General features: G+C 39.1%; 2 protein-coding genes across 6 annotated transcripts; one reads left to right on the top strand and one right to left on the bottom strand.

Annotated features, from left to right (window-relative positions):
- Positions 1 to 1,079: 1,079 nt before the first annotated feature.
- On the top strand, positions 1,080 to 5,360 carry LOC104448990. Of its 3 annotated transcripts, none has more exons than XM_010062971.3 (6): positions 1,080 to 1,342; positions 2,491 to 2,535; positions 2,647 to 3,037; positions 3,739 to 3,770; positions 3,849 to 4,785; positions 4,918 to 5,360. In XM_010062971.3, exons 3-5 carry the CDS (start codon positions 2,707 to 2,709, stop codon positions 4,770 to 4,772), a joined length of 1,287 nt encoding a protein of 428 aa, XP_010061273.2. In that variant the 5' UTR covers positions 1,080 to 1,342; positions 2,491 to 2,535; positions 2,647 to 2,706; the 3' UTR covers positions 4,773 to 4,785; positions 4,918 to 5,360. The 3 variants fall into 3 exon arrangements, with proteins under 3 accessions (XP_010061273.2, XP_018732098.2, XP_010061271.2); XM_018876553.2 differs by having other exon boundaries at positions 1,081 to 1,342; positions 2,630 to 3,037; XM_010062969.3 differs by having other exon boundaries at positions 1,081 to 1,342; positions 2,604 to 3,037.
- A 5,123-nt stretch (positions 5,361 to 10,483) lies between these two features.
- On the bottom strand, positions 10,484 to 14,886 carry LOC104448989 (protein YeeZ). Of its 3 annotated transcripts, none has more exons than XM_039314814.1 (9): positions 14,565 to 14,885; positions 14,360 to 14,452; positions 14,002 to 14,107; positions 13,838 to 13,916; positions 12,748 to 12,787; positions 12,533 to 12,667; positions 12,107 to 12,244; positions 11,004 to 11,273; positions 10,484 to 10,920 (listed from the first exon to the last, which is right to left on the bottom strand). In XM_039314814.1, exons 1-8 carry the CDS (start codon positions 14,768 to 14,770, stop codon positions 11,006 to 11,008), a joined length of 1,065 nt encoding a protein of 354 aa, XP_039170748.1. In that variant the 5' UTR covers positions 14,771 to 14,885; the 3' UTR covers positions 10,484 to 10,920; positions 11,004 to 11,005. The 3 variants fall into 3 exon arrangements, with proteins under 3 accessions (XP_039170748.1, XP_039170750.1, XP_039170749.1); XM_039314816.1 differs by having other exon boundaries at positions 14,029 to 14,107; positions 14,565 to 14,883; XM_039314815.1 differs by having other exon boundaries at positions 10,484 to 11,273; positions 14,565 to 14,886.
- Positions 14,887 to 24,466: the final 9,580 nt, after the last annotated feature.

Below are 24,466 nucleotides of genomic sequence, written 5' to 3'. Positions count from 1 at the left end.
TTTAAAGTTACTTTTCAAAGTATAGTTTATCAAGCGACTATTGTATTTATTCAAAGTTTTTAAAGTTAAACTGCTTAGCATTTTTCTAATGGATTTTCAAAATATTAAATCAAATGCATCCAAAGGAAGATGAGGAAGAAAGGAGGGAGAGGGAACCAATAGAACAAGAAAAAGAAGGAACAAAGAGAAGGACGGAAATTCAAAAGGATGATTTCTAAAATCGAGATCCCATTCCGAGAGCGATTGCCCCAGTCGACACTCTCGAATGGATCCCCTCACGAAATTACTCCTCAGACAGCACAACAAGCGGTCGGCAAAAAGATTGCGCGTGGGCCGTCGGATCATCGCGCCCAGGTCAGCGGTCAACCTCGTCGTCCTCCGTCGAGGGTGTACGACTTCGCGTGGGGCTCTGCTTCTTTGACGCGGACGACCCGAGCCAGCGAACTGGGCCAAGGCGTGGCCCATCCGTCGGCGCCACTTTTCTGCAGTGGCGGAAAGTCAGGACAGGAGTGAGTGTGAGTGAGCGCCACAATTCCCCATACGCTTTCTCTCCTTTTTTTTAATTATCAAAACACTTTTAAGGAAAAGAATGACTTCCTTGCTAAGATTTTGAGTGCATTGTCAACCTGCAATAATGAATAAATTCTTTTTAACCTTGCAACACAAGTACTATTCATAGTCTTCACAAAATACGTGATACTACATTATTCACTCTGTCAATTTAGTTCACATGAAACCAGCGGTACTTTCGGAGTAATGAAAAGTGTGGGGCATCGTAATATTTTCACCCTCTACAATATTGCATGTTATATGTTTGTGGAAGGACAAACAAGTCCTTCTAAAAGGATACTATTCAATAAAAGTTTAAATTATAAAAACGAAAAAGGGGTTACTAATTATATTCCTTGGACATGTTTTCAGCCTGTTGCCATCTACTTTCATGAAAATGAAGAATCAAAATATCCCAGTACTTATTCTCGAACCGAGAAAATGACTAGGAGAAGGAATTTATTTAAAAAAAGCTCCTCAAAACAAAACAAAAAAGAAGAAGAAGAAGAAGGAGAAGAAGAAAAGGAAGGCGAAAACCAGCACTTTTTCAGCTTTTTCTTCTTCTCCCGTACCCCCCCGGTCCCTAACGCCGTTATAACGGCCCCCGCTCCCTTCTCTGCCGCGAATGCGACGCCCGCCCCACTCGCCAGTCACGCCGTTATAAGCGAGGCGCTCTCTCTCTCTCTCTCTCTCTCTCTCTGTGTCCTTCCTCTGTGCTCTCCCTCTCTTCCGTTGCAGAGAAACTGGAGCTGCTCTCTCTCTCTCTCTCTCTGTGAAGAAGCCCTAGGAAATGGTTCGTGTTCACTTTTTGATTCTTCTCCTGTTTCCATTTTCGCGAAAGTTTCGTGCTCTTCATCGAAGGACCCTGCACTGCACGAACCTTTTCAGATTCTGAGAATCTGGCGCTATCTCTTTTTTTCTTCTTTTTTTCTAGGCATGGTTTTCGTAGCTGTTGCATCGTGCTTTGATTCCGTGTGTTTCCGACATGCGATTGTGCTGCGTTGATGTCGCATTTGGGGGGGGGGGTGATTGGATTTCGTCTCCTCCGTCGCATTTTGGTGTCGGTTGGAGCGCGCTTCGTTAGGGGTTTCAATCTTTTTGGCTCTCTGTTGAGATTTAATTCTTCATGTCTTGATGGAAGATCGGTCGGTGTAACTCTGTAATTTGTGTTGGTCGTCTTTCGTGGACGGTGTTGCTATATTAGGCGCCGCCGTGACCTATATATTCCACGCTCGATGCTCGAGCGAGCTGCTGAGCCACTGGATTTTATCGAGCTATTTCGAAGAAGAGAGGGACAGAATTTATGCTTTGGATCAGTGTTTCTTCTTTATCTGTTTGTTTTCTGTTGATTATTGATGTTTTGTCGAGTCCCTTTTCTGTTTTAGGATTATGATGTGCGATTTTGTAATCCCATCGTTAAGATTTTGCAAAGCTTAGCAGGTTTTGTCGGAAGTAAGTGAATGATGTCTCCCGTTCTAGAACTTTTGCAAGTAATAAGGAGTGCATTTATTTGTGCCTTTGGTTGGATGTGACGCTGTCGTTCAGCTGGTCTCTGAACATGACCCATTTCTGTTTTTCATCTGTTGTAGTGAAAAGGGGAAATGTTCTTTCTTTGGAAGAACTTGCTTTGCCAAAGAAGCTTGGTGCACTAGCCTGCTAGGCATCCTCCCTTTCATGCATTTATATCCATGATTATCATGTTACTGAAACAAGCTTGGAGCATTTATTTCTCTTTCGTTTTTAACAGTTTGGATTTTCTTGTTTATTAGTCATGATTTTGTCTTGCTCAATAGCTTTTGACTGTGTTTGATTCATTTGAATCTTTATTGTCTTATACTCTTTCCACACACTCTTAACTTGAGACTTTATTCAAAGAATAGTTTTAATCGCATGGTATCTATTTTGTCGCATAAGTCTTATAATTGCTTCCATTTTATGCAGGATGAAATTGCATGAAAACTGTGGGCAGAATTATATTGTTTTGAGGTACTTTTCCTTGGTCTTTTGGATGGTATCTTTAAAGGATGGTTGAATAATCTTGATGTTCTTCTTAGATTTGGATGACATCATTGTTTAACAGCACTAGATTGCTTCTAGACTTGATGCACAACAAGTAGAGAATGATGGTCAGACAAAATAGTTGCATGTGAAAGAATCATGGGATCAGCTTGCTGTGTTGCTTCCAGAGATCGAACTGTTCCCTGCCGAACAGCCAATGAGACTTTGCACAGGAATATCATATATTCTCCATCGTGGAGCTTCCGTTGGGAAAATAGAAGACGTGTGGCTGGTGAAATTGACAATCCACCATATGAGTTAAATCGTGGAAATAGTGACTGTGCTCCCACTGAGATTAAGGAACTGATCAGTTCAAGACAAGGCCACATATCAGATGGAAGAAGTCCGTTGGGAATTGTCGGAGCTTCCATCTCTCAACAGTCCCCAGCTCATGATGTAATAGGAGCTGATTCAGCAGCATCATTATCTGGTAAGTATGACATTCTGTTAATTGTGTCATCTTTGGAGGAATGTTTTAAGGAGCGTTACTTAACAAGGTCTTAGGGTCCATTTGGGAAATGTCAAAGTCTCTAGTTCCCCTGAAGAAGTTGTTATACAGGAAAGCTAAAATCTTAGAAGCTGGGAAGGCTTGGGCTAATGGTCACATGATTAATCTACATGACAATGTTGCCTAGCTATCAGTCTTTGTTCAATTAATGCCTTCTAAATGATATTAGTCCAACAAAAAAGGCCCATATAATAGCTTAAGAGATTTCTTGTACTCAAGCCATTGGTGTGGTGTGTATCTTCTTGGCTGTTCCAAAATGTCTCTACTCTTGTCCTAAAAGCGTTTATCTGAAGTTCTTCCATTTGATGATAGTCCTGATTGCACTCGTTTGGTGGAATACCATAAACACGTGTTCCCGATTATTGCAGAGAGCTAGTACAGCCACTGAAACATGTTAGGTGGCAAGTGTCCTGGTTGTATGTGCCGTTACAAACTAATAACTAAACATGTTGATCTACCATTGTGTTAATAGGTTATAGTTATTTGGAACTCCTCAGAATGAGATGAATGGGAGCCTTGTTAGTCACTGTCATTTTTTTCCTTGACAAGCTTGTTATTTGCTCCAAACGTCCTTCTCTTTGGACTTGTAGTGCTAAATCTGATGATCTTCTTGTTCAATGTAGATATATCCCAGGCGAACAATGATTCTGCAGAGGTTAGTTTGAATTGATTGAGGCTGATTCTCCGGGAAGAGTTTAGGGTGATGTTCTCATTAAAATTGTTAATTTTTCAGCTGAAGAATGCAGCAGAATCCCCTGAATCAGTTGCTCCCAAGATCTCATTTTCTCCAACCATACCTTCATCCTTTTCAATGCCAATAGCAGATCCATTGTCTTCCCATACTCCTGCTGTTCCTCCAAATTCTACCCCCTCAAGACGGGCCCAATGTTCAGCAGGACACCAGTTGTTGAGACAGATTTCTGATAGTCGGATTTTGGGAATGAAATCACCATGTAGGAACTCGATATCCGAAGGAAGACCATCATTTGTCCTGTCCCCTTGTAGCAACGAGTTCACTACTGGATCCCAAAGTGGCTTTTCTGATGGTTGGTCTATGCGCACATTTTCTGAGCTTGTGGCCTCTTCCCAGAAAGAGAGGTGGTCTTTTGACAGTGAGCAGTTCAGCTCTGGTTGTGGCAAGATCAGTGGATGTAGCAGCAGGTTCTCATCTTCACCGTCCATTGATTTGCAAACATGTGGCGCGTGTACTAAGCTCGTGACAGAGAGATCATCATTTAGAATTACCAGTAATGAGGTTGCAGTGGTTGCGGTATTGGTCTGTGGGCATGTTTACCATGCGGAGTGCCTAGATATGATGACTCAAGAGACAGACCGTTATGACCCAAACTGCCCAATTTGTACGATGGGAGAGAAGCAAGTATTGAAGATGTCCAAGAAAGCTGAGTTAAAGTCGCGGAGCTATAAGATATTCAAGAAACGGGTTGGGGATGGTGACTTGAAGATCTTTGATAAAGGGAAAGCGATGGCACAAGAAAGAAAAATTCCCAGGTTAGAAATGAGTTCCAGTTCAGGGAGCTCTTTTGCAAAGCCCTTCTTAAGAAGGCACTTCTCTTTAGGATCCAAGTGGGGCAGGTCCTTATCAGAGAATGATTCTGCCAGGAAGAAGGGCTTTTGGTCGAGATATCGCAAAGATTGAACAGTACTAAGAGGTTAGTAGTTGAAGCACGGTGCAAGACTTCAGCTCTACAGATATTCTTCCTTTGGTTTTATCGAGCTTTTGCACAGGTCAAGTCTTATTATGCATATATAATTGTGGACTCACTTAATATGTCTCCGTGCAGTCAATATCTTTGAGGCGGTATGCTGGGAGCGATTGCTTGGTTGGGCTTTGAGCACTCCATGGAGTCTGATATATGGAGCTAAGGAACAGCATTTTAAATGCCGTTACCATCAACGCCATTAATATTGGGAGTGGAACATGGGATGTGATGGTTTGGTTGCGGCAGTACAGGCTCCTGTTTTGCCCATTCTTATGCCAAATTTCCATTGAGGTCAGTTTCACCGTAGGCAGCATGGGGCTTGATTTTATATGCCCGCTAATGGAGATTACCTCATTAGGTTACTGATTGTATAATGTGAATCCTACTTTGGATTCAGGAGCAATGCGAATTACCTTAGTTTATCTAATGACATCATGGGCTGCTTATGTATTGATCAGGCGGCTGTTATGACATGCTATTTGATGGCTATATATTTAAAATACTGCTGTACTTTGTAACTCAAATACAGATCCACTTAGGCTATGTTTGATGGTCAAGATAAAATTTAGAATAAAATTCAGGATAGGATAAAATTTATCCTTAACTTGCGTTTGGTGCCTACTTAAGACGTCATACAATCGAATATAAAGGGGATATAGGATAAAGGTAGATAAAATTTCTAATATTCATAATAAGAAATTTTTTTTCCAAAATAAAGAACAATTTCTAATATCCATAATAAGAATTTTTTTTTCAAAATAAAGAACTTAAATTAACAAATTTAAAATTATATTTGAATATGAATAATATTTGAATTTCTGATATAAGAAATTTTAGTGGAGATAGGTTGGATAAATAAGATTCATAGTATACTTTTTACTATTGATCATGAAAAATTCGAAGAAAAAATAGATGCATTTGATAAAAATTCATTATCAAGAGAAAAAAAAAAAGAGAATTTTTTTTTCTTTATTTCCATTTCCAGAAACCGAACAAGGAAGAATTCATTCAGAAGATCAAACAAAAATTTTGAAAATTTTCTTCAAGCCCAAGACTAAAAGAATAATAATAATAATAAATCTATTGGAATAAAAGAAATAAATACAAAAGTTCCTTCATTGTCGTACAAATTAATCAACAATTTGGAACAACAGGAGGGAGAAAACGAAGAAAACATGGTAGAGGACCTTCATATTCGTTCCAAAAAAACCAAACATGTACTAATTTTTACTGATAACGAGCAAAATATTGATGTTAATAGCAAAAATACTAATAATCTTGATCAAGCCGACGAAGTGACTTTCATATGTTATTCACAACCATTTGATATCCAAAAACTACTCGGCAACAGTCGGACAAGTGGGGAATGTTGAGGTGAACTAGAAAAAGTTAGGTAAAGTCAAATTGAAATGTTGGCTAGGTAAGCGTCCTGTAATAAGAGGAATGGTTATGAACCCTCTAGACCATCTCCATGGGTGTGATTGTTATTTAAAATTTAATGTTATTTTTAATTATATATTCAAATTTAATTCTATTTTATAATATTAAATTTAATATATAAATATTGGTATTTTAGTATTTTAGGTATATTAGTACAGTTTTCTATTAATAAAATTTAATTGCAAGATAATGGAAGGGGAAGAAAGAAATAAAAAATTAATAAAAAAAGAGGAAAATAAAAATAAAAATAAAGTTGAATTAGAGATTTTACTATCTTTGTCTATAAAATTTATAATTAATCTATATTGATTTGTCGTTTTAACTAAATAATAAATATGATATTATGTAAATATATTTAATTTTATTATGCAGTCATCAAACAAAGTGTAAAGATATATTAAAATCTTCTGAAATTTTATATTTTATCATATCCAATCATATTCTAGTTAGAAATTCAAATGACCAAATGTAACCTTAAGATATATCAATGGCATTCCACTTGATAAAAGGGTTAATTGCTTGAATTTGTCTTGATTAGTCATTCGCATATGAAGCTACTACGATTGGAAAACTGACTAATATAAGAAGTCAAAGGCAGAAGTCATGGGAATTGATTGGTTATGGCAATTTTATGCTTCGAGAAATCATATTAGTGGATGCAATCATCCTAGTTGACCAGGTTGAGTACAAAAACAGGACTCATCCATTTTACATTCATATTTCGAGAAAGTACAATCCTGAAAGAATAAAACCAGAGTCCGCCATCTTCAACCACTACAAGTTAACAGGTTTAGTCTGCGGTTGTCTTTCTGTGGTTATAAAGTGCAGCAAAAGGTTTCACCTGCAGTTTTGGAACCGTGGCAAAAGCCACTACGTTGCGGCTTTCTGAGCCGCAAGTATTCTTCTGTTTGGCTGAACTGCAAAAGAAAGTTCACGAAAAAAAAATGCAGAATCCAGTTCGACGACTGTTCAATGCAACAAATCGAATATGAATAAAGTAAAGGAAACTGTCTGAGAAAATAGTCTAAGAAACATGCTCACATAGAAGCTATTCTAAGTTACTGGTAACCAAGTTAGCTTCGAATATCATCTTGTTCAAACTCAGACTTCTGACTTTCGTCTTCCTCCATTGGTTGAAGCACGAGTGGCTTGTCAATCAGCATAATCTTGAACCCAATTGAAATTGTCGTCGACTGAATCAAGGAATTCATTCCGCATCATTGTGCTGCTATCTTTAGCGAAGGTATTTAGCAAAGTCTTGACAGCAACCCACCAATATTTGTCCCGCGTATCTTGCACACAATACAATCTGTTGAACCTGAGAGACCAACACACATGGATCACCACTCAAAGTTCCTACCGTAGTACGTGAGATCACCCATAATTGGGTGTTGGTCCCTTGCGCTTGCGTAGCATTAAATCTTTGACTTGATGATAGGTCCGCTATTTTAGTCAGTCTATTCTTCTCGTGATATCATGATTGAAATTGGATGCGATGTACGGCATAGCCCTTGAATCTTCTCCCCCACAGTATTTAGGGAATAAAAATTCTAAACTTATTACTCTTGTAGCAATTCAATCATAAACATTTAATATAACCAATTTTAGTCCTAAATCATTTGATAATTTATCAATCTATTCCATCCGGCCAATTTTGACAAGAAATTAATAACATGGTTGCTTGACATTTTACTTGGCACGGAAGGTACTAACATAAACAATTTTTATTTATATTTTTAATTATTTTTAAATTTTTCATTAATTTTTTATTCTCCTTTTTATTATCTTTCTTTTATTTATTTTTATGTTGTTAAGGGCCAGTGAGGGGCCACTGCCTAAGGACCCCTGCTAACCATTTGGCAAGGGTTGTGACCTTTGCTAGCAACTAGTGAGAGCTCACGTCTATCGCTCAAATCGACACAAGTGCTCATGGCCTTCACTTGGTGGTTGGTGAGGCTCATAGGTCCTCAGCTAATGGCCCATGTTGCCCTTAACAATAAAAAAAAAAAAATGAAAAGAAAAAAATTCAAAAATTTTCCATGGTTGTATTTGGCATATCACGTAGGACGCTCAGCATCCACGTCATTAAATTCTTGTTAAAATTAGTTAAATGGACTACATTAACAAATTATCAAAAGATTTAGGATTAAATTGATCAAATTAAAAAAATTACAACTAAATTGACATAAACGTAATAGGTTTAGGGTTTTCTTTTGTACTTATTCCCAGGATCTAGTCCACGATGTAGCCATCTAATTTCATCATCTTATGCTTTCATTGCCCTCCAAAGAAGCAACCTACATATAAAGATATGTCGAAAGACTAAAGTATCTCCACATGCTCAATTTCGTCGAGAAACAAAAGCAGAAAAAGATAACACTAGCACGAGATTTACATCGAGTTTGGAACCTTCAAATCACCAATTTGTCCAACTCTTTTCTACATAGCCTATGATGACGATTTTTTCTCTTGATCTCAAATTCAAACTTGCTGTGCGTGGTTAAAGACAGGCGTCAATAAACAGATAAGAACATTGAAACACCCTTTTCAATATTCTTATCAAGATTTCTATCAGATTGACCACTCCCTCTTGAATCAGGTTTACTGAAGTATCTCGAACAAAATGGTACACTTTCTTCTGCAAGATATCCTTCTGCAATGGAACCATCGGGATGTCATCTATTTCAAACATATGATTTCGATATAGAGAAGTACCGATGGACACACGATATAGTTCATGTTTAGTGTATCAACAAATATAAAATAAAATAAAGTATTTTCAATATTGAAATATATCACCTTTCAAATGGATACATCCATCGACATTGCACATGTCCAGCAACTTTTGCCGCTGCTGCTAAATTAATAACTAAATGAACCATAATGATAAACAAAACCTACTAGAAATATTTTCATATTGCCTATTATTACCACAATCTGAGACTCCGTTTCTCTTAGGGTGCGTTTGGTAACATTTCTATTTAAAAATTATTCCAAGAAAAGAAATAGAAAAAATGTTTTACATTGGGAGCAATTTTTGAACAAAAACGTGTTTAGTAAACTTGTTCCAAGAATAAAAAATGAACAGAAATACGTTTGGTAAATTTGTATAATTTTTTTATTTCATTTAATTTTTTAATATTTTTATTTTCTATTTTCTATTTTCTTTCTTATTTTTCTTATTTTTTTATTTATTTTTCCTTTTTTCTTTTTTTCTTTTTTCTTTTTCCTTTTTTTTTTCTTCTTTTGGCCGGTCGCTCTTCCTCCCCGGCATCTCCTCGCACGACCGTGCTAGCGCGCCCGTGCCAGCAGCTAAGCCGACGATGACCCAGAGCCACACCGTCGTCTCCCTCCACCGCATCGGCGACCGTGCTCGACGCCTCCTTGCCGCCACCGTACTGGCTGTTCGTCGGAGCAACCACCGCGCCCCCTGCACGCCGAGACGCCGGACCCGCACCCGACGGCGTCGCCGACCTCTGCGTCCCCAGATCCGTCACCTGCCGCTCCATGTTCTCCCCTCGCGACACCAGACCTGCACCCGAAGCCTCCGCCAACGACCCAGCGACGCCGGAGCCCCAAAGACCACCCCTCCGCCTCACGCCCAGCCCCAAAGAGCCGCCCACCGCCGCATCCCCTCCGCCTCACGCCCAATCAACGCATCTGCAAGTCTTGAGCCTCCGTTCACCACCGCCGCATCAGATCTCACCGCACCATGACCCACGATTTTGAGATCCGCTCAATCATTGACCCCGCGCCAGCCCATGACTCGACCGACCGTCCTCGCCGCTCCCCCCAGCCGCTGGGTGAGCTTGGCCTCGCCGGATCTGGGCGAGATCGAGCTCGCCCAGCCAGGCGCGAGGTCGGCCTCGCCACGCCGGTGGAGATGCTTGCGCAGCTCGCAGCGGAGAGGACTACGGTGGAGAAGCCGGATGGTCTCGAGACAGAGTCGACTGTCGGCGCCGGAGAAGACGACAGTGGAGACGCTCGCAAGAGGAGAGGCTCACAGGAGAACATGATTTTGTTCCATTTTTGTTCTTCAAATATGTTTCAAATAAGAAACATAAATTTGTTGTTTCTTATTTCTATTCCCTTTTTATTTCTAGGAACAAAAGAACAAAAAGAAACAAAAACGCCACAAAGGCATTTCTGTTTCTTTTTTGTTCCTAGGAACATAAAAACAAAAAAAGTGTTTAAAAACATAAAAAAAAACAAAAACAAACGCAGCCTTACTCACCGACATCAAGAACATTTGAACATGGTGCTTTAGAAAATCTGCAAAATACAATATGAAACAATTCTCACTTCTTTCGTCAACACCCTCCCCATAAATGGCAAATCAGGACTCTTTTTTTGGTTACTATTTGATGCATAACCATCTGGATCTTTTACTTGCTTCAGCACTTCCTGAAAGAGTTTTTCCTCTTTTGGCTGTAGAGAGTAGCAACCACGTGGCATATACACCATGTTTGAACCCCGTTGCTATGGATGAAGCGTTTCCTCTGAAGATTGAGCTACCTCAGTCAACTGTGCAAGATGGCAGCAGGGTGACGATATGTGTCTCACTTTGTGGAAAAAAAATCCCCAATGCTTGATGGCCAATCCTGCAGTGCCGCTCCACATTCATAAAGATCCGCATAGGGAGATCTATGGAATGACAACAGGAACATCAAGCTGTTGAGGTTGTCAAATGCCTGTAAACTTTGTGACTGTTTCAGCTAGCTGATTACCTCTAATCCACATCAATCTGCTCAATAATGCTGCGCAGCCCCGATTTATAACTTGGATGAAGCAGCTTAATTCCTAGCTCCTGCTTCAAACGAGAGTTCAGAACACGCTTCTCGTCCCTTCTGCCCACTCTCTGTACAGTCGACTCTGTTCCATCAGGATACTTGTCCTCTTGAAAACAGCCAGCAAACTTTGTCTTCACCAAGTCCTCTGCATACTCGAATACTTCTTCCCTGGGTGCTGGATCGTCATCGACAACATTGTATATTTTGCTGGATGGTACAGAGGAGTGTGGTCATTAGCAATTACATACATTTTCCAGTATGCATAAGTAATGAAAAGGGGAAAGAAATCAGGGATCCAGCGTAGCTCCGCTTGTTCCATGTGTTTTCATCTGACTGTCATATGTTCTATTGTCATAATAAAGTTGCTCCCATTATGTGTCATCTAGCGAAGTTTATTAGCCAGGATATGATTTGGAGGGATCTGAGAGATAGAAGGTTAAAGAGACAAGGATTGGGACTATGATTGGTGAATTGTTGCTTTGACAGAAATAACTTTTGATCCAGAGAATTGACGAGGCACGTAATGCCAATCCTGGAAACCTGTTCATTAACTGTACCACGCTATGGCCATACAACCCGTTTAGGTTGTTCTCGGCTCGACGAATCTACGATTTTTATGTACTTTAGGGCCATTTCTGTGCTAGGCCCATTTTCCATTACTTGTGGGTCCATATGTTATGTCATTATTATTTTCTTTTTAATTCCGATTAGTCTTACTTTCTGAATTTATTAGGGTTTTGCCAGGTTTGAATGGTTCTTAATGCTTGAATGGACCATTGCCTTTTCTCAGAATAAAGTAGTAGTAAAAGTTCCATCAATTGTGTTTCAAGTCTGTTTTGCCATTCTGTGTGCACACAAGAATTATTTATGATTTTCCATTTCCACTGTGTCTAATTATTGCCCTCAATGCCACCCCCCCTCCCCCCCAAAAAAAAAAGCACCCTAAGAAGGAAAGCCACAGGGACAATGGAATATCTTAATTTTTCCCAGTTTATGGACTTAAGATAATGCCTGACGACAATAATATGTTAAAAAAATACCTTGAAAACGGCACATAAATACCAGCTCTGAGAGCTTGACAAATGTCATCAACGTGAACTCTTGATGTGTATTGCCTTGATAATCTCATCTTCTTACTGTCTGACAGAGGATTTCTGCTAATTATTGTATCAAGGGCACTGCAATGACGAATTTAAGAAAATCAGATTAAGTGAAAGAAGCAATGAATTTAGTAGCAAGCTACAGTCACCAAGCAAAAGTTCAACTAAATCATCATCCATCGCCAAGCACGTTTGCAAAAAGGAGGTAAAGTGAACTACAAAATGAAACATGATTTAGAACATCTCAAATCTCGACATCCACTGATTTCTAGAGCATGGAAAATTGTACACCGATAAAGTTTAGAGTAGCTCTGTTGTCTAATAACTAAAAAAGCCATGTTACATCATGCCAAAAATATCCACAACCTTCTTCCAGGGCCATATATGCCTCCAAGTCGGAGTACCATGGAAGAAATTCCAAGATTGTGGCCCATATCTAGCCATCCCTTTTCAGCATGTAACCTCATTCTACCCAACTCCGTTGAAGGATTCGCTGGATAACTGCCGCAAGATATCATTAGTCTTTGGCAATTAAGTAAATTCATCTTACAAGAATCCAAAGGTGGTCATTGAATACTCACTCCTCATCCACCCACGCACCACCACAATCTCCATACACACCTATTAATCAGAAAGAAATTTACACAACCAAATGACATCAAGAAGCATGACTAGACAGAGAATTGTACCAAAAAAAAAGGTCCCAGGTTGAAGTAAAGACACATTAGTCTATATGCAAGAGTTTAATCTTTCCAGATATATCAGTGTAACATCATTCTACTTTTAAAAAACACGACAGATCATTCCAAAGTCCAATATAAGATGTTAATGCAGGCTAAATTCTGGAACTAGCATTTGGATTTGCCTTAGATGCTTAAACATAGTAGACTACTAAATGCCTCGAGCCTACCCGAGGTCATAAGTCAAGCTAACAAGGGCACCAGATGCATGATCCCCAATTATAGGGACTATGGAGAGTACTATTCATCCTGATCATTTTACTCGAACTCTAGAGCAAACAACAGCAGTAAATAAACATGTCAAGGCAAATTAAGCTATAATTGAGTTCATTAAGTGACACTGATTCATCTTCTTTTTAACTTCCACTGTCACTCTGCTCTCTCCATCACTTCAAATGGACCTCCAGCTAAATTTTGTAAGTTTTGCAAACTATTATCGGTGCTGTAGCCATGTAAGCATTAGAATCAAGTTGATGAATCCATGTTTCTTGGATATTAGCATTAAATTGCAACCAACAAGTTTTCTAGAAGGCCCAACCAATCAACAATTATTTTCATTTTCCTCAGTCTTTTGCCCTCTATATGTATGTGCGAATAGGTGAGTGGTGGAGAAAATGTGCACTCAATTCAAATACACCAGTTAGATGATGCAGGGGGTATAGTCACGCAAAATCATTGAGCAATCCAGAAGAATGCCAGTTCAAGAACATTGCACAGTGGCAGCAGCATGTGGTCTGCATCTTTGTAATGATGTCCTCTTTATATTCTAAGCAACACCCATCCAACATGTACATATTATGCAGAGGATCCGCACATCAAAATAATTACATAAAGAGAAATAATAGTGCGTATATCCAAATGCTAAAATGATTCGCTTGATAATGATGTACAACTAAGCACTGTTCCAATTCCAAATGTAATGTAGACGTACTAGTAGATGACAAATAACACAGCCATTGCAGATTTCCATCTCTCAGCACATGCTCGAGAAATTCTCGGTGTTGTAGCATCTACAAAATAAACAAGCAGCCAAAGCAACCCAATTAGCCGACATTGGGATTCATTCATTCATTCACATTCTGGAAGGAAACTAACACGCAACCAGGAGAATGCCTGACGTACGGGGTCGCCAATGCCCCTCGCTGGGGGTATAGAAACAAGAAGGTGAGTATAATCTTTCAAAATGTCCAGAGTACTCAACCTGAAAAAGCAACATCAAGACGCAACTGACTTCAAATTTGACTCAGGACTTCGAAGAAAACATCTTAGGCAACCCAATGAAAAGGCTACAGCATAAAGGGACACACGAGTTCAAAGTTCTCATTATTACGCGATTCTCAGTCTTGGAGACAGAGGCCTCCGCGTTTGTCATATCAATGACCCGACTCACTCACGCTGCCATAAACAGCTTTGACTTCGAAGATTGAGGATACAGCAAGGAACGGACACTTACTCTGGTTCACTCGCGTCCAGAACGCGCGCATCTAGACCCTCCTCTTCAAGCTGCCGCTTCTTCTCCAGGCTCCTGCAAGTCCCCGAGACAGCCCTGGCCCACAATTCACCGAACAGATTATACGCATCCTGTGAAGCTGACCGAGCTTAAAGCTCACTCGCGAACTCCACTCGACCCTCGAACAGATCACGGAAGGAGAGCGTACCATCCCTGGCCCTTCATGTGCTGCGCGAAGAACCGGCCGACGTAGCCGACGCCGAGGATGAAGAGCCGGCGAGAGAGCTCCCGATCAACCCCGGCTTGAGATCGAGGAGGAAGAGGAAGCGGACGCCGATTGGGCCCCGCAGCCATTGACGTCGCTCGGTTGGGATCGAACCGAATCGGAGTAGTCGCGGAGAATCGCAGCGACATTTTCCGGCGAGTTGCAGTGCGTGAAAGGGAGGAGTGAGAGTCGGAGTGACATTTAAAAATCTCTTTTCATGGGTTCTCGAGGAAATTGAATTTCGCTGTCTTGTAATGGTTTTTTCGTTCGGTTCTATTCTAACCCTCCTCACACAGTTAAACTTTTTACCTGCCTCCTTATAAAGTATTATAGAGCGTGATGGTCAAAATTCACTCCTAAAAATAAATCGTCCCAACCTAACTCAGAAGGTGGAATTCGAACCCCCATCTCCCCCTTTTATAATGAAAAGGTAGCTATTGGGGTAAATCCCAATAGTTGCTGTCTTGTAATGTAAATATCATCATTTTATAGGGGAAAATAGGACATTCTAGTGTTAATGGCAATTGACGCTTGGTATCCACACCCAATTAATCAACAACCACTAGAATATTGGATCAAATCACAATAATAAAAGGCCACTTGTTCAAACACCATTTCGACTTAATATTATAAATAAGGAGGTTTGCATCGTTATCAACGGTTTCACCTTGTATATTAATCATTTGACATGCATATTGTACTAACATCTTCAACCCTTAAAATGATTCTCATAACAAATGAGAATTGGCCATTAAATCATAAAAATCAACATGATCCAACATCAATAAAAGCATGAAATGTCTAAAGATTGGCTCGGTATCACTGTTGTGATTTACCGAAAACATGCATAAGTAAAATTAAATAAAAAAATTCGTAGCGAAAGACGCGCATGTATACATCTCCAAAGTATTGTATGTATGTTTTAATAAGAAGCATGTTGTAACGAAAAGGAAGGTTAATTGCATTACCCTTGTACTGTGCCTAAAGTTATTTGGTTATGATGTTCTTCGGTTTTGTACTACAAGTGTCCAATCTCCTTATAGTGTGTCTAAAGTAATCAGGTTCTCATATTTTTCAGTTTGAGCCCCATAAATGTCGGATCTTTAGTTTAGACACACTACCAATCACACATCAAAAGGTAAAAAGAAATTTGAAAGTGTTCACCACTTCAATTGTGCTAACAATTGTTTGTGTGTGAAAAATTTGATTGATTATCAGTCTCAGATGCAATTTATTTAAATAAATTTGACCATTAACTTTGAAACCGTTTTAGAATCGTAATTTGCCCATTGAGTTTGAACTAGTTTCAAAGTTTGAATGAAACTGAGCATTAATTTGGTCATTAATTCGTAACCATTGTAGAGCATTACTCTATAGATTAATTTTGTAATTGTTACTGAGCACTATTCTAGGCATTAATTCTGTAATCATCACAAAGCATTATTCCATGCTTTAATTTTGTAACCATTACAGAAAATTGATTTGACCATTAAAGGCCTGTTTGTTTATTTTTGTTTATGTTCCCCAAAACAAAAAGTTCTGTTCTTTTGTTCTAAGGAACAAAAGAAGAACAAAAACCCATTTAGTAAAGCTTTTGTTCCTGGGAAAAAAAAATCTATGTTTTTGTTTTCAAGAACAGATTTGGAACATAAACAAAAAATAGAAAAAACTTGTTTCTTGTTTCCGAAACAATTCTGAGAAACAAATTTTCTCTCTCCTCTTTTTTTTCTTATTCTTCTTCCTTTTACCAGTCATCGGCCTTGGCCATGGCTAGCACCAGCGACCGGCCAAACGAGGGCTGGCAACCTCGCCAGAGCGTCACTGGCCCCCGGAGATGCCAAGCCACGACGAGGCTCGTCGGGTCGAGTCTCGTCGTGACCTCGCCAGATCTGGACGAGCTCGATCAAGCAAGGCCAACCTGGCGCTGCTTGGGCGAGGTTGAGCCTCGCCGGTGGCCTCGGTGGCCAGGCAAGTCTCGCGAGGCTACTAGTGAGGCTCGGCCTCGCCTAGATCTGACGAAGCTCTAGGGAGCTCGCCAGCCCTCGCGGTGGCCTGGCAAGGCTCTGACGAGCTCGCCGAGTTGGCCCAGCCAATCGTTGGCCATCGCTATGGCCGGCGACCAACCACAAAGAGAAAGAAGGAAAAAAAAAAAAAAAAGAAAACTATATTAAAAATATTGAAAAACTAAAATAAACAACAATTAGCTTGGGGTGATGACACCCTGCACACTTCCTTGTTAAGTTCGAGATCTAGGCTGTTGGTTGAGAATGTTGTGAAGAGTGGTGGTTTCGCTAGTGTTTCAGATTTTCAACAATTAGATCTAAGGGCCCTTCATGGACATTGGTCTCCTATTGTGCTCTAGCTTTTTCTTGCGCACCACATATGGGACAATAGAGAGACAACTTAGACTTGAAAAATGTCAAAACTGCATGCCTTTACTTTTACCATTTGGGAAAATATGCATTCATTTCTTGTAAATACAGTCTTTTATGTTCTCTGGGCCTAACCTAATTGTCCAATAGATAAAGGCTCCTATAACCTCTCAAAATTCTGAAGTGAAAATGGAAACACATCATAATGGACTTCATTTTGGGCTTACCAAGAAGTGAAAGAGGAAATGATTCCATTTAGGTGATCATCGACTGGCTGAGGAAGTCAGCCCACTTCCTTGCAGTTCGAAAAGATAAAACATCGAAAGAATATGCCAAGCTATATCTTTGGCAAATAGTTCATCTACATGGAGTTCTAGTAACCATTACATCATATCATGACCCTAAATTCACGACCATATTTTGGCGGAGTCTTCAGCATGCTATGGGAACAATACAACATGACTTATCACCCTCAAACGGATGGTCAAACTGAAAGGACTATCCAAACTTTGGAGGACATGCTTCGAGCTCGTACCCTAGACTTTAAAGGAAGTTGGGACGAGTGACTACTCCTCGTAGAATTTGCTTACAACAATAGTTATAAGTAAAGCATCGGAATGGCACCATTTGAAACCCTTTAGAGTCGAACTTGCAAAACTCCAATGCATTGAGATGAGGTTGGAGAAAGGAGGATTACTGGTCATGTGCTAGTTCAACTCACCATAGAAGTTGTGCAGGTAATTCGAGATAAGTTAGGAACTGGCCAAAGTCGCCAAAAAGCTATACGGATAAGTGTCGTAAACCGCTAGAGTTTCAAGTAGGTAACCATGTGTTCCACAATTACACTGGTCCCTTGCCATTAGACACTTGTCCATCCTACATCCACAAAATCATTTTCTTTCATGCAAAAATAGAGTTAATTGATTAATCAAAAAGCAAGAAAATGGGAGTGGATTTTCGGAAGTAAGAGAGAGAAGAGAGACCGAAAGAAATTGAGAGTGAGAGAAACCGAGAGAGAGGAAGGAGGAGGCCATGCGAGGAAGAAGGAAGGGAGTTTGTCCGCCGTTCGTTGCCGTTTTGCCTCTGTTTGCTGCTGTTTTGTGCTTGAATTTAAGGCAAGTAGAGTCCTAAAACCTACCCTTTGCTTGCTGTGAAGTGTGTGTGTGGAAGATGATAAATCGTGGTTGTGGTAAGTGGTGCAATTTCGGAGCTTTGGGGAGAGGTTTGTTGGTCTTGCATGCTGTTTCTGGAAAATCAGCTTGACTGTTCACGAGTTTGTGTGTTGCATGTCACTTTTTACTTGAAATTTCACTTCTACCTTTTCATGAAAGTTGTAGAGGGCATCTTGAAGTATAACTTACTAAAATTTGAGACAAAATGGATGAGTATTGAGGGGTGAAACCCTTTTTCTACGAAAATGTTAGATCTGGAAACTGTTTTGTTAACCTCTTGGTGATTTCGTGTGTTGCATGTCACCTTTTACTTGTAATTTCACTTTGAACTCTTCATGAAAGTTGTAAAGAACATATTTAATATTAACATACTCAAATTTAAGATAAAACGAACAAGTTTTTCTTGGTGAAACGATTTTTCCTTTGAAGACGTTAGATCTGGAAATGTTGTACTGAGCTTCACTGATTTCATGGTCTATAAAGTAACTTTATTTTGAAAATATCACCTTGATCTCTTAATGAAAGTTTTATTATATTTCTTGAAGTAAAACATATAAAAAAATTCATAGGAAAAGAAGAAAGATAAGTTGGTGAAATCGTTTTTCTTTGAGAAAACCGGATCTGGAAAATATTACTTCGACCCAATAAGACTCCGTGATTTTTATAAAATTATCTGGTCAAAATTTGATCATATGTTCTTAATGAAAGTTGTAATTAATATTCTGAGGAATAACATACTGAAAAATTAGAAGAAATGAACATATATAAGGCGAAGAATCGAGTTTCTTTGAATGATGATAGTCTGGAAAAGATAAACCCGAAAACAGGAAAGTAAAATGGTTTTAAATTTTAATCCGGAACGAATTTGACTTCGGTTTCTTCATGAAACGTGTAGCTCTAGATCTTAATTACAAATTTTCCAAATTTCATAATTTTCTGAGTACATTTGAGGGTTCAATCGAAATTATTTCAAAAACTGTGCAAGTGGAACGGACAGAATTAGTAGTGCTATGATGCGTGGTCTGTATTGAACTATATGGGGATCTTTTGGTGTAGTATTCTTCATGAAATATCCGCCTTTATGTCTTGACTATCACATATTCGAATTTCATAATTTTTTAAGGTCATTTTAGTATTTAATTAAAATGTTTTCTAAAACTGTGCAAGCTGTAATGCATGGACTATTCCGTTTTGTATGAATTCCGGTGGTGTTGTGTTCTTCATGAGATATCTGCCTTTAGGTCTCATCTATAATGTGCCAATTTTTCAGAATTTATTAATTTCATTTACTAATTTTTTTTCTGGAGTTTTAATTAGAGGAATGCATTCTGATTTATTCGAAAAACTGATGTGTTTTGGAAAATAAATGAAATTCTCCATGTGATGAAATACTTTGAGTGGTTGATTGTGCTGCATATGTGATGGCATATGACATGTTAATTGGTATGAAAAGTTGGTTGAGATCCTTGATATTGTTGCATCAAATGTCATGTTGAAATTGAAATACATGTATAAATGTAAATGGAGATAGTAACAAGACTGTCGGAGGTGTGAGCCGACGATGCCCTGGGAGTGTCGAGATGCCCGGAATATGGGGGTGCCGGATGCCCGGTGGCCTTAAATGGCTAAATGCCGGAGGTTATTCCTCAGGAGTTTCAAGATGCCCGGTGGTATACGGTACGTAATTCTAGAGGGGGGAATCCTGGTGGTATGTCGGTACGTAATTCCAAAAGCCCCAGAGGTTTATGCCCGGGGGGATGCCTCGTGATACTAGTTGGGATGCGAGATGCACGGAATGTGGGGGGTCGGATGCCTGGTTGTATTTTGAATACATGTCCGGAGGTTCCTCGCGATGCCTGGTTGGATGCGAGCGATAAATTGTGGGATGCAAACATTGATCCCTGGAAAGAAAAACTGATGAGATCCTCGTGAAAGATAAGAATTGAAAGTGAATCATGTGCATGGGTGTATGCATATGGCATGATGCATGATCTGCTTATGAAAATAAATTAATGATATTTGATATTGAAAATGCAATTATGAATGCATGAATGGATCGCATGATGATGTATGCTTGATAGCATGGATGATATGAATCATGGTGCTATATGCACGATGGCATGGTGAGATATGCATGATTGCATGGTGGTATATGCACATATGGCATGGATATGCATGAATGCTTGATGATTAGTGCATGATGGTATATGCACATTTGACATGGTGATATATGCATGAATGTTTGATGATGAGTGTATGGTGGTATATGAACATATGGCATGGTGATATATGCATGAATGCTTGATGATGAGTGCATTATGGTATATGTACATATGGTATGATGGCATATGTATGGCTACAAGGTAAGTTATGCTTGAATGCATGAACGATATGTGCTTTGTATGATGACTTGATTGTTTTGTTTAATGCATTGAGTAATTTGGTGGATCTTTACTGCTGAGGAGTTGTACTCACCCCTTTTGGGAATTAACATTTCAGAATAGATAAGATACCCCTGCTGCCACTGCCATCGGTAGATGGATCAAATAATTGGATATGACCGCGAGGAGGAAGATAGCAAAGGAAAGAACTTTTGGATGCCGACACTGATCAATGGACTTTAAGTATACAATTGTTGGAAGAGATGTCGGTCATCTTTTGAAGTATAGCCGAGTATAGAAAACATTGGCATTTTGATGTACCGATGAATAATGTCCATCTGGTTTAAGTAAATAAAAGTGTTAGACTTTTACCTATAAATGTTTAGTTGGTGTGCATCATTTTCTGAATATAGGGAATTGAGTTGTTGGATATGCTTCCGTTACATGAATTACGTAAGGGATCGATCCAAAAGATGTAAACCCCCAGGTTGTATGGACCCGCTGCAATTGAAATGGTATCAGAGTGTCATGTTATTAGGGCAAGTGAAAGTTAAGCGAACTATGGCGACCCCAATCGGATCGGGGGCCGTCGAGGGGTGCCACAAGTACATGATAAGTTCTATGTGTCAATGTTGAGAAAATATGAACCCAATCCAGTACATATGCTGAACTTTGAAGAATCAAAGTAGACGACTAAGTGTCGTACGTTGAGGAGCCTAAGTAGATTGTGAATTGGAAAGAGACTTAATAAAGTCAGTCCCCTAATAAAGGTCCTATGACAACACCATGGCATTGAAGAAGCAACTTGGAAATGTAAAGAAGTTATGAACCCTAGTACCCATATCTTTTTGGATGATCGGGTACATGTTTAAAATTTCAGGATGAAATTTTTTTAGAGGGAGAAAGTTGTAATATCCTCAATTTCGACCCTTATTTTGGCCCAACTAGTAGACCAAGGACCAATACACCTATGGCGAGATTTAGCCATAAGCCAACCCGAGGGCTAGTCATGAGTCAATTGGCTGTTCAAGGATCTACAACCAAAGGTCTGACTATAGAGTGAGATGAGAATCAACCGTGGGATGATCACATACCATCAAGGATCGGTGGACCATCATGGCCTAATTCAGCCTAGTCAAAGCACTGGACGCGGGTGATTTCACTCGATTGTTGTGCCGGTCATAGATGACCATGAATCAATCCAATAAGACCATGAATTGAGACAGATTGATCAATCCCACACAAATTACATGATAATCAATAATCAACCATAAACCAAGTAAACTCAATGTGGATCAATTTCGAATTCGCTATAACTAGTGACACAGGACCTTGAATTGGCCACTAGACCGGCTATAGGACTAATCAGTTGACTCAAGGATTGGCCACAAGATTAATTATAAGGAACTAGTCCACAAGTAGGTTAGAAGACCAATGGTAGGACCTCACCAGCAAACCTAGTTACTATTCCTTTTTCTTGGTAAAAGGGAGCTCAAGCTCAGTTTGGTCAATCGAGTTAGATGTGTCCAGCTCCATTTGGGTATGGCTTAGGCACGAACATCGAGCCAAATAATATGGTCAATTGCAGTCAAACTCGATTAATTCCTGCCAAATGATGAGGCCTTCAAAACTTAGATGTTTTTCCAAGTTGCATTTAAAAATTACATCGCGGAGTAAATTAGAGCTTTGTATTACTCCAGTAGTAATATACCTCAATCAAACACAACATCAGAAGTACCATTCAAGAAATCATCAAATGCTTAAGAATCACAATTAGAAAAAGCACAACGAAAAGGAATATAAGTGAAAGACCTTGGATTCGAGGTGAGACGAGCAACTAGGTTTTAAGTGAAGAGAGAGGCAATCTTTGAAGTTGAAGAGAAAAGCAAGACCTTGCTTCGAAGAGCAGAGCTAGACTAGAGAGGCAAGCGGCTCCTTAAAGTAAAGATAGGGTTTCTATTTGTAAAGGGTTAAATTTGGAATTTTAATAAAATTGTAAGGGTAACAAAGGAAAAATAAATTTTTTCACTAATTGTCTCCTCATGCCAAGAATGCTGAAAAGCCCAAGGCAGCCTCCTACTTGTCTTGGGCTTATAGTCTTCCGAAGGCCAACTTTTGCTTATTGGGGTTTGCAAAAATTTTCCCAAACACTCAAATATTTGGCCAGTGAGGCTTTGGGTGTCCAAAGCCCCTTCCCAAGACCTTTCCCAAACGTAGTCAAACTCTGCTCATCAATTGATTCACTATTTTCCTTCTCCTCCACATATTCCTCCATTATACGCGCATTTTCCATCAACTTCTGAATCCAATTGCCATTGCAAGAGAGGTCATCAAATGTTCCTTCCACTTCCACCTTACCGTCATGTACCAGGATTATCCTATCTACTTGTGAAAGAAAATTAAGCTGATTTGTGACAAGAACTATTGTTTTCTTGTTGAGCTCTCCTTTGATGCACTTATCAAATACCTGGGGATGAGCCATGGAGAATTAGCAAGAATGAGCTAGAAGCATCTAGTGCATATACTTGACAAGCTAAAATCACCCAAAGACAAAGCTAAGATATGGAGTCAGGGAAACTGGAAGCAAAATCTGCATCCAAGTTGCAAGGCATCCTTATCTGTCTGTACACGCTCTCATATAATAACATCCGCACCTGAAGAGTACGCTTTTACTTCTAAATCATGAACTCTTTAGTTTTCAGAACTTCTGTGCATCTACGGATAACTATCATGGAGTATATTAATAAATTGCAAAGAGAAGATAAACAACCAAGATGCGTTTTGTTAGACAACATATAATATGCGTGCAACTTATGCTTGCATCTCAAAATCAGATTGCTTTACTAATTCAGAGGGTGAAAGACAGGCAAAAACAGGTGAAAGACAGGCAAAAACAATCTTATAAAGTTCATGAAGTTGCATGACTACAAGAAAAAGGATCTAATAACAGTAGGTAAAAAATTCTAAATTCATATGTTCATGCCATCTTAGACATGATATAAGATCAGAAGGATTTTTTTTTTCAGCAAAATTAAAATTAGAACAATGAACGTAGAGTAAACTAATTTAGGAGAATTACCTTTCGAGCAAAATCTGCATCTAGAGCACGTAGTCGGTCATCAAATATGTAGACATATGAGTAGTAGATGGCCCACGCCATAGAAACTCGCTGCGTTTGTCCACCAATTACATTCAACCTTTTCACCTATCTCAGTTAGATCACCACCCTGGTAATTTATTCATGGCAGAATGCTGAAGATTTTGGCAAAGAACATTGAACAGCATGGAATTGCTAGCAAGTCCACAAGAACTACATTAAAGATACAATTATCAGAACTAAACTTATAGGTAGCAAGTCTAGGTCATGCCGCAATGCAGTCACATCCATTGCCTTCAAGAGTTCATTTATTTACATGTCATCACATACTTGCAAGAGTTCATTTATTTACATGCTCAATATAATGATTTCAAGGAATGAAAGCTTACAAGGTTTAGTTGGGTGTGAATAATTCAAGAGGTCCGGATTGATATTATTAGAGTAATTAAATAATAAACCATACCTTAATCTAATAGCTTAAGTTTTTAGAACAGTTAGTAGTAATCTCACTAAAATCTCACATTATATTAAAGTAGGAGGTTCTAAGTTCAAATTTTTCCATGCGTTTATTTGCCTCCACAATTATATATTTGCATACCTACGCTTTAGGCTAGGCCAAAATTTAGCATATACGAGAAAGGGAGTAATTAAATATTAAATTACGCATTCATCTAATAACTTAAGCTTTTAAACAGTTGATAGTTGCCTCACCAAAATTTCATAGATATTAATATTAGAGTGCAAAGAAGCACACTCAAGTAGTAAGGTTCATTATGTTTAGATAATAAAACTAACAAAAGCAAAAAGAAATTTCATGAGAATG

Source organism: Eucalyptus grandis, chromosome 6, assembly GCF_016545825.1.
Source record: "Eucalyptus grandis isolate ANBG69807.140 chromosome 6, ASM1654582v1, whole genome shotgun sequence".
NCBI lineage: Eukaryota > Viridiplantae > Streptophyta > Magnoliopsida > Myrtales > Myrtaceae > Eucalyptus > Eucalyptus grandis.
The sequence above is the reverse complement of the archived record's forward strand: the minus strand, read 5'-3'. Positions and strand labels throughout refer to the sequence as shown.

Bases quoted from the DNA above. Each gene is read 5' to 3' on its own strand.
- LOC104448990 (XM_010062971.3), top strand. From the start codon at position 2,707: ATGGGATCAGCTTGCTGTGTTGCTTCCAGAGATCGAACTGTTCCCTGC. The intron at 3,038-3,738 runs GTAAGTATGACA...TGTTCAATGTAG, and splicing joins TTCAGCAGCATCATTATCTG to ATATATCCCAGGCGAACAAT. The intron at 3,771-3,848 runs GTTAGTTTGAAT...TTAATTTTTCAG, and splicing joins CGAACAATGATTCTGCAGAG to CTGAAGAATGCAGCAGAATC.
- LOC104448989 (XM_039314815.1), bottom strand. From the start codon at position 14,770: ATGTCGCTGCGATTCTCCGCGACTACTCCGATTCGGTTCGATCCCAAC. The intron at 13,917-14,001 runs GTTAGTTTCCTT...TTTATTTTGTAG, and splicing joins AGGCATTCTCCTGGTTGCGT to ATGCTACAACACCGAGAATT. The intron at 11,274-12,106 runs GTATTTTTTTAA...TGTACCATCCAG, and splicing joins ATTTATGTGCCGTTTTCAAG to CAAAATATACAATGTTGTCG.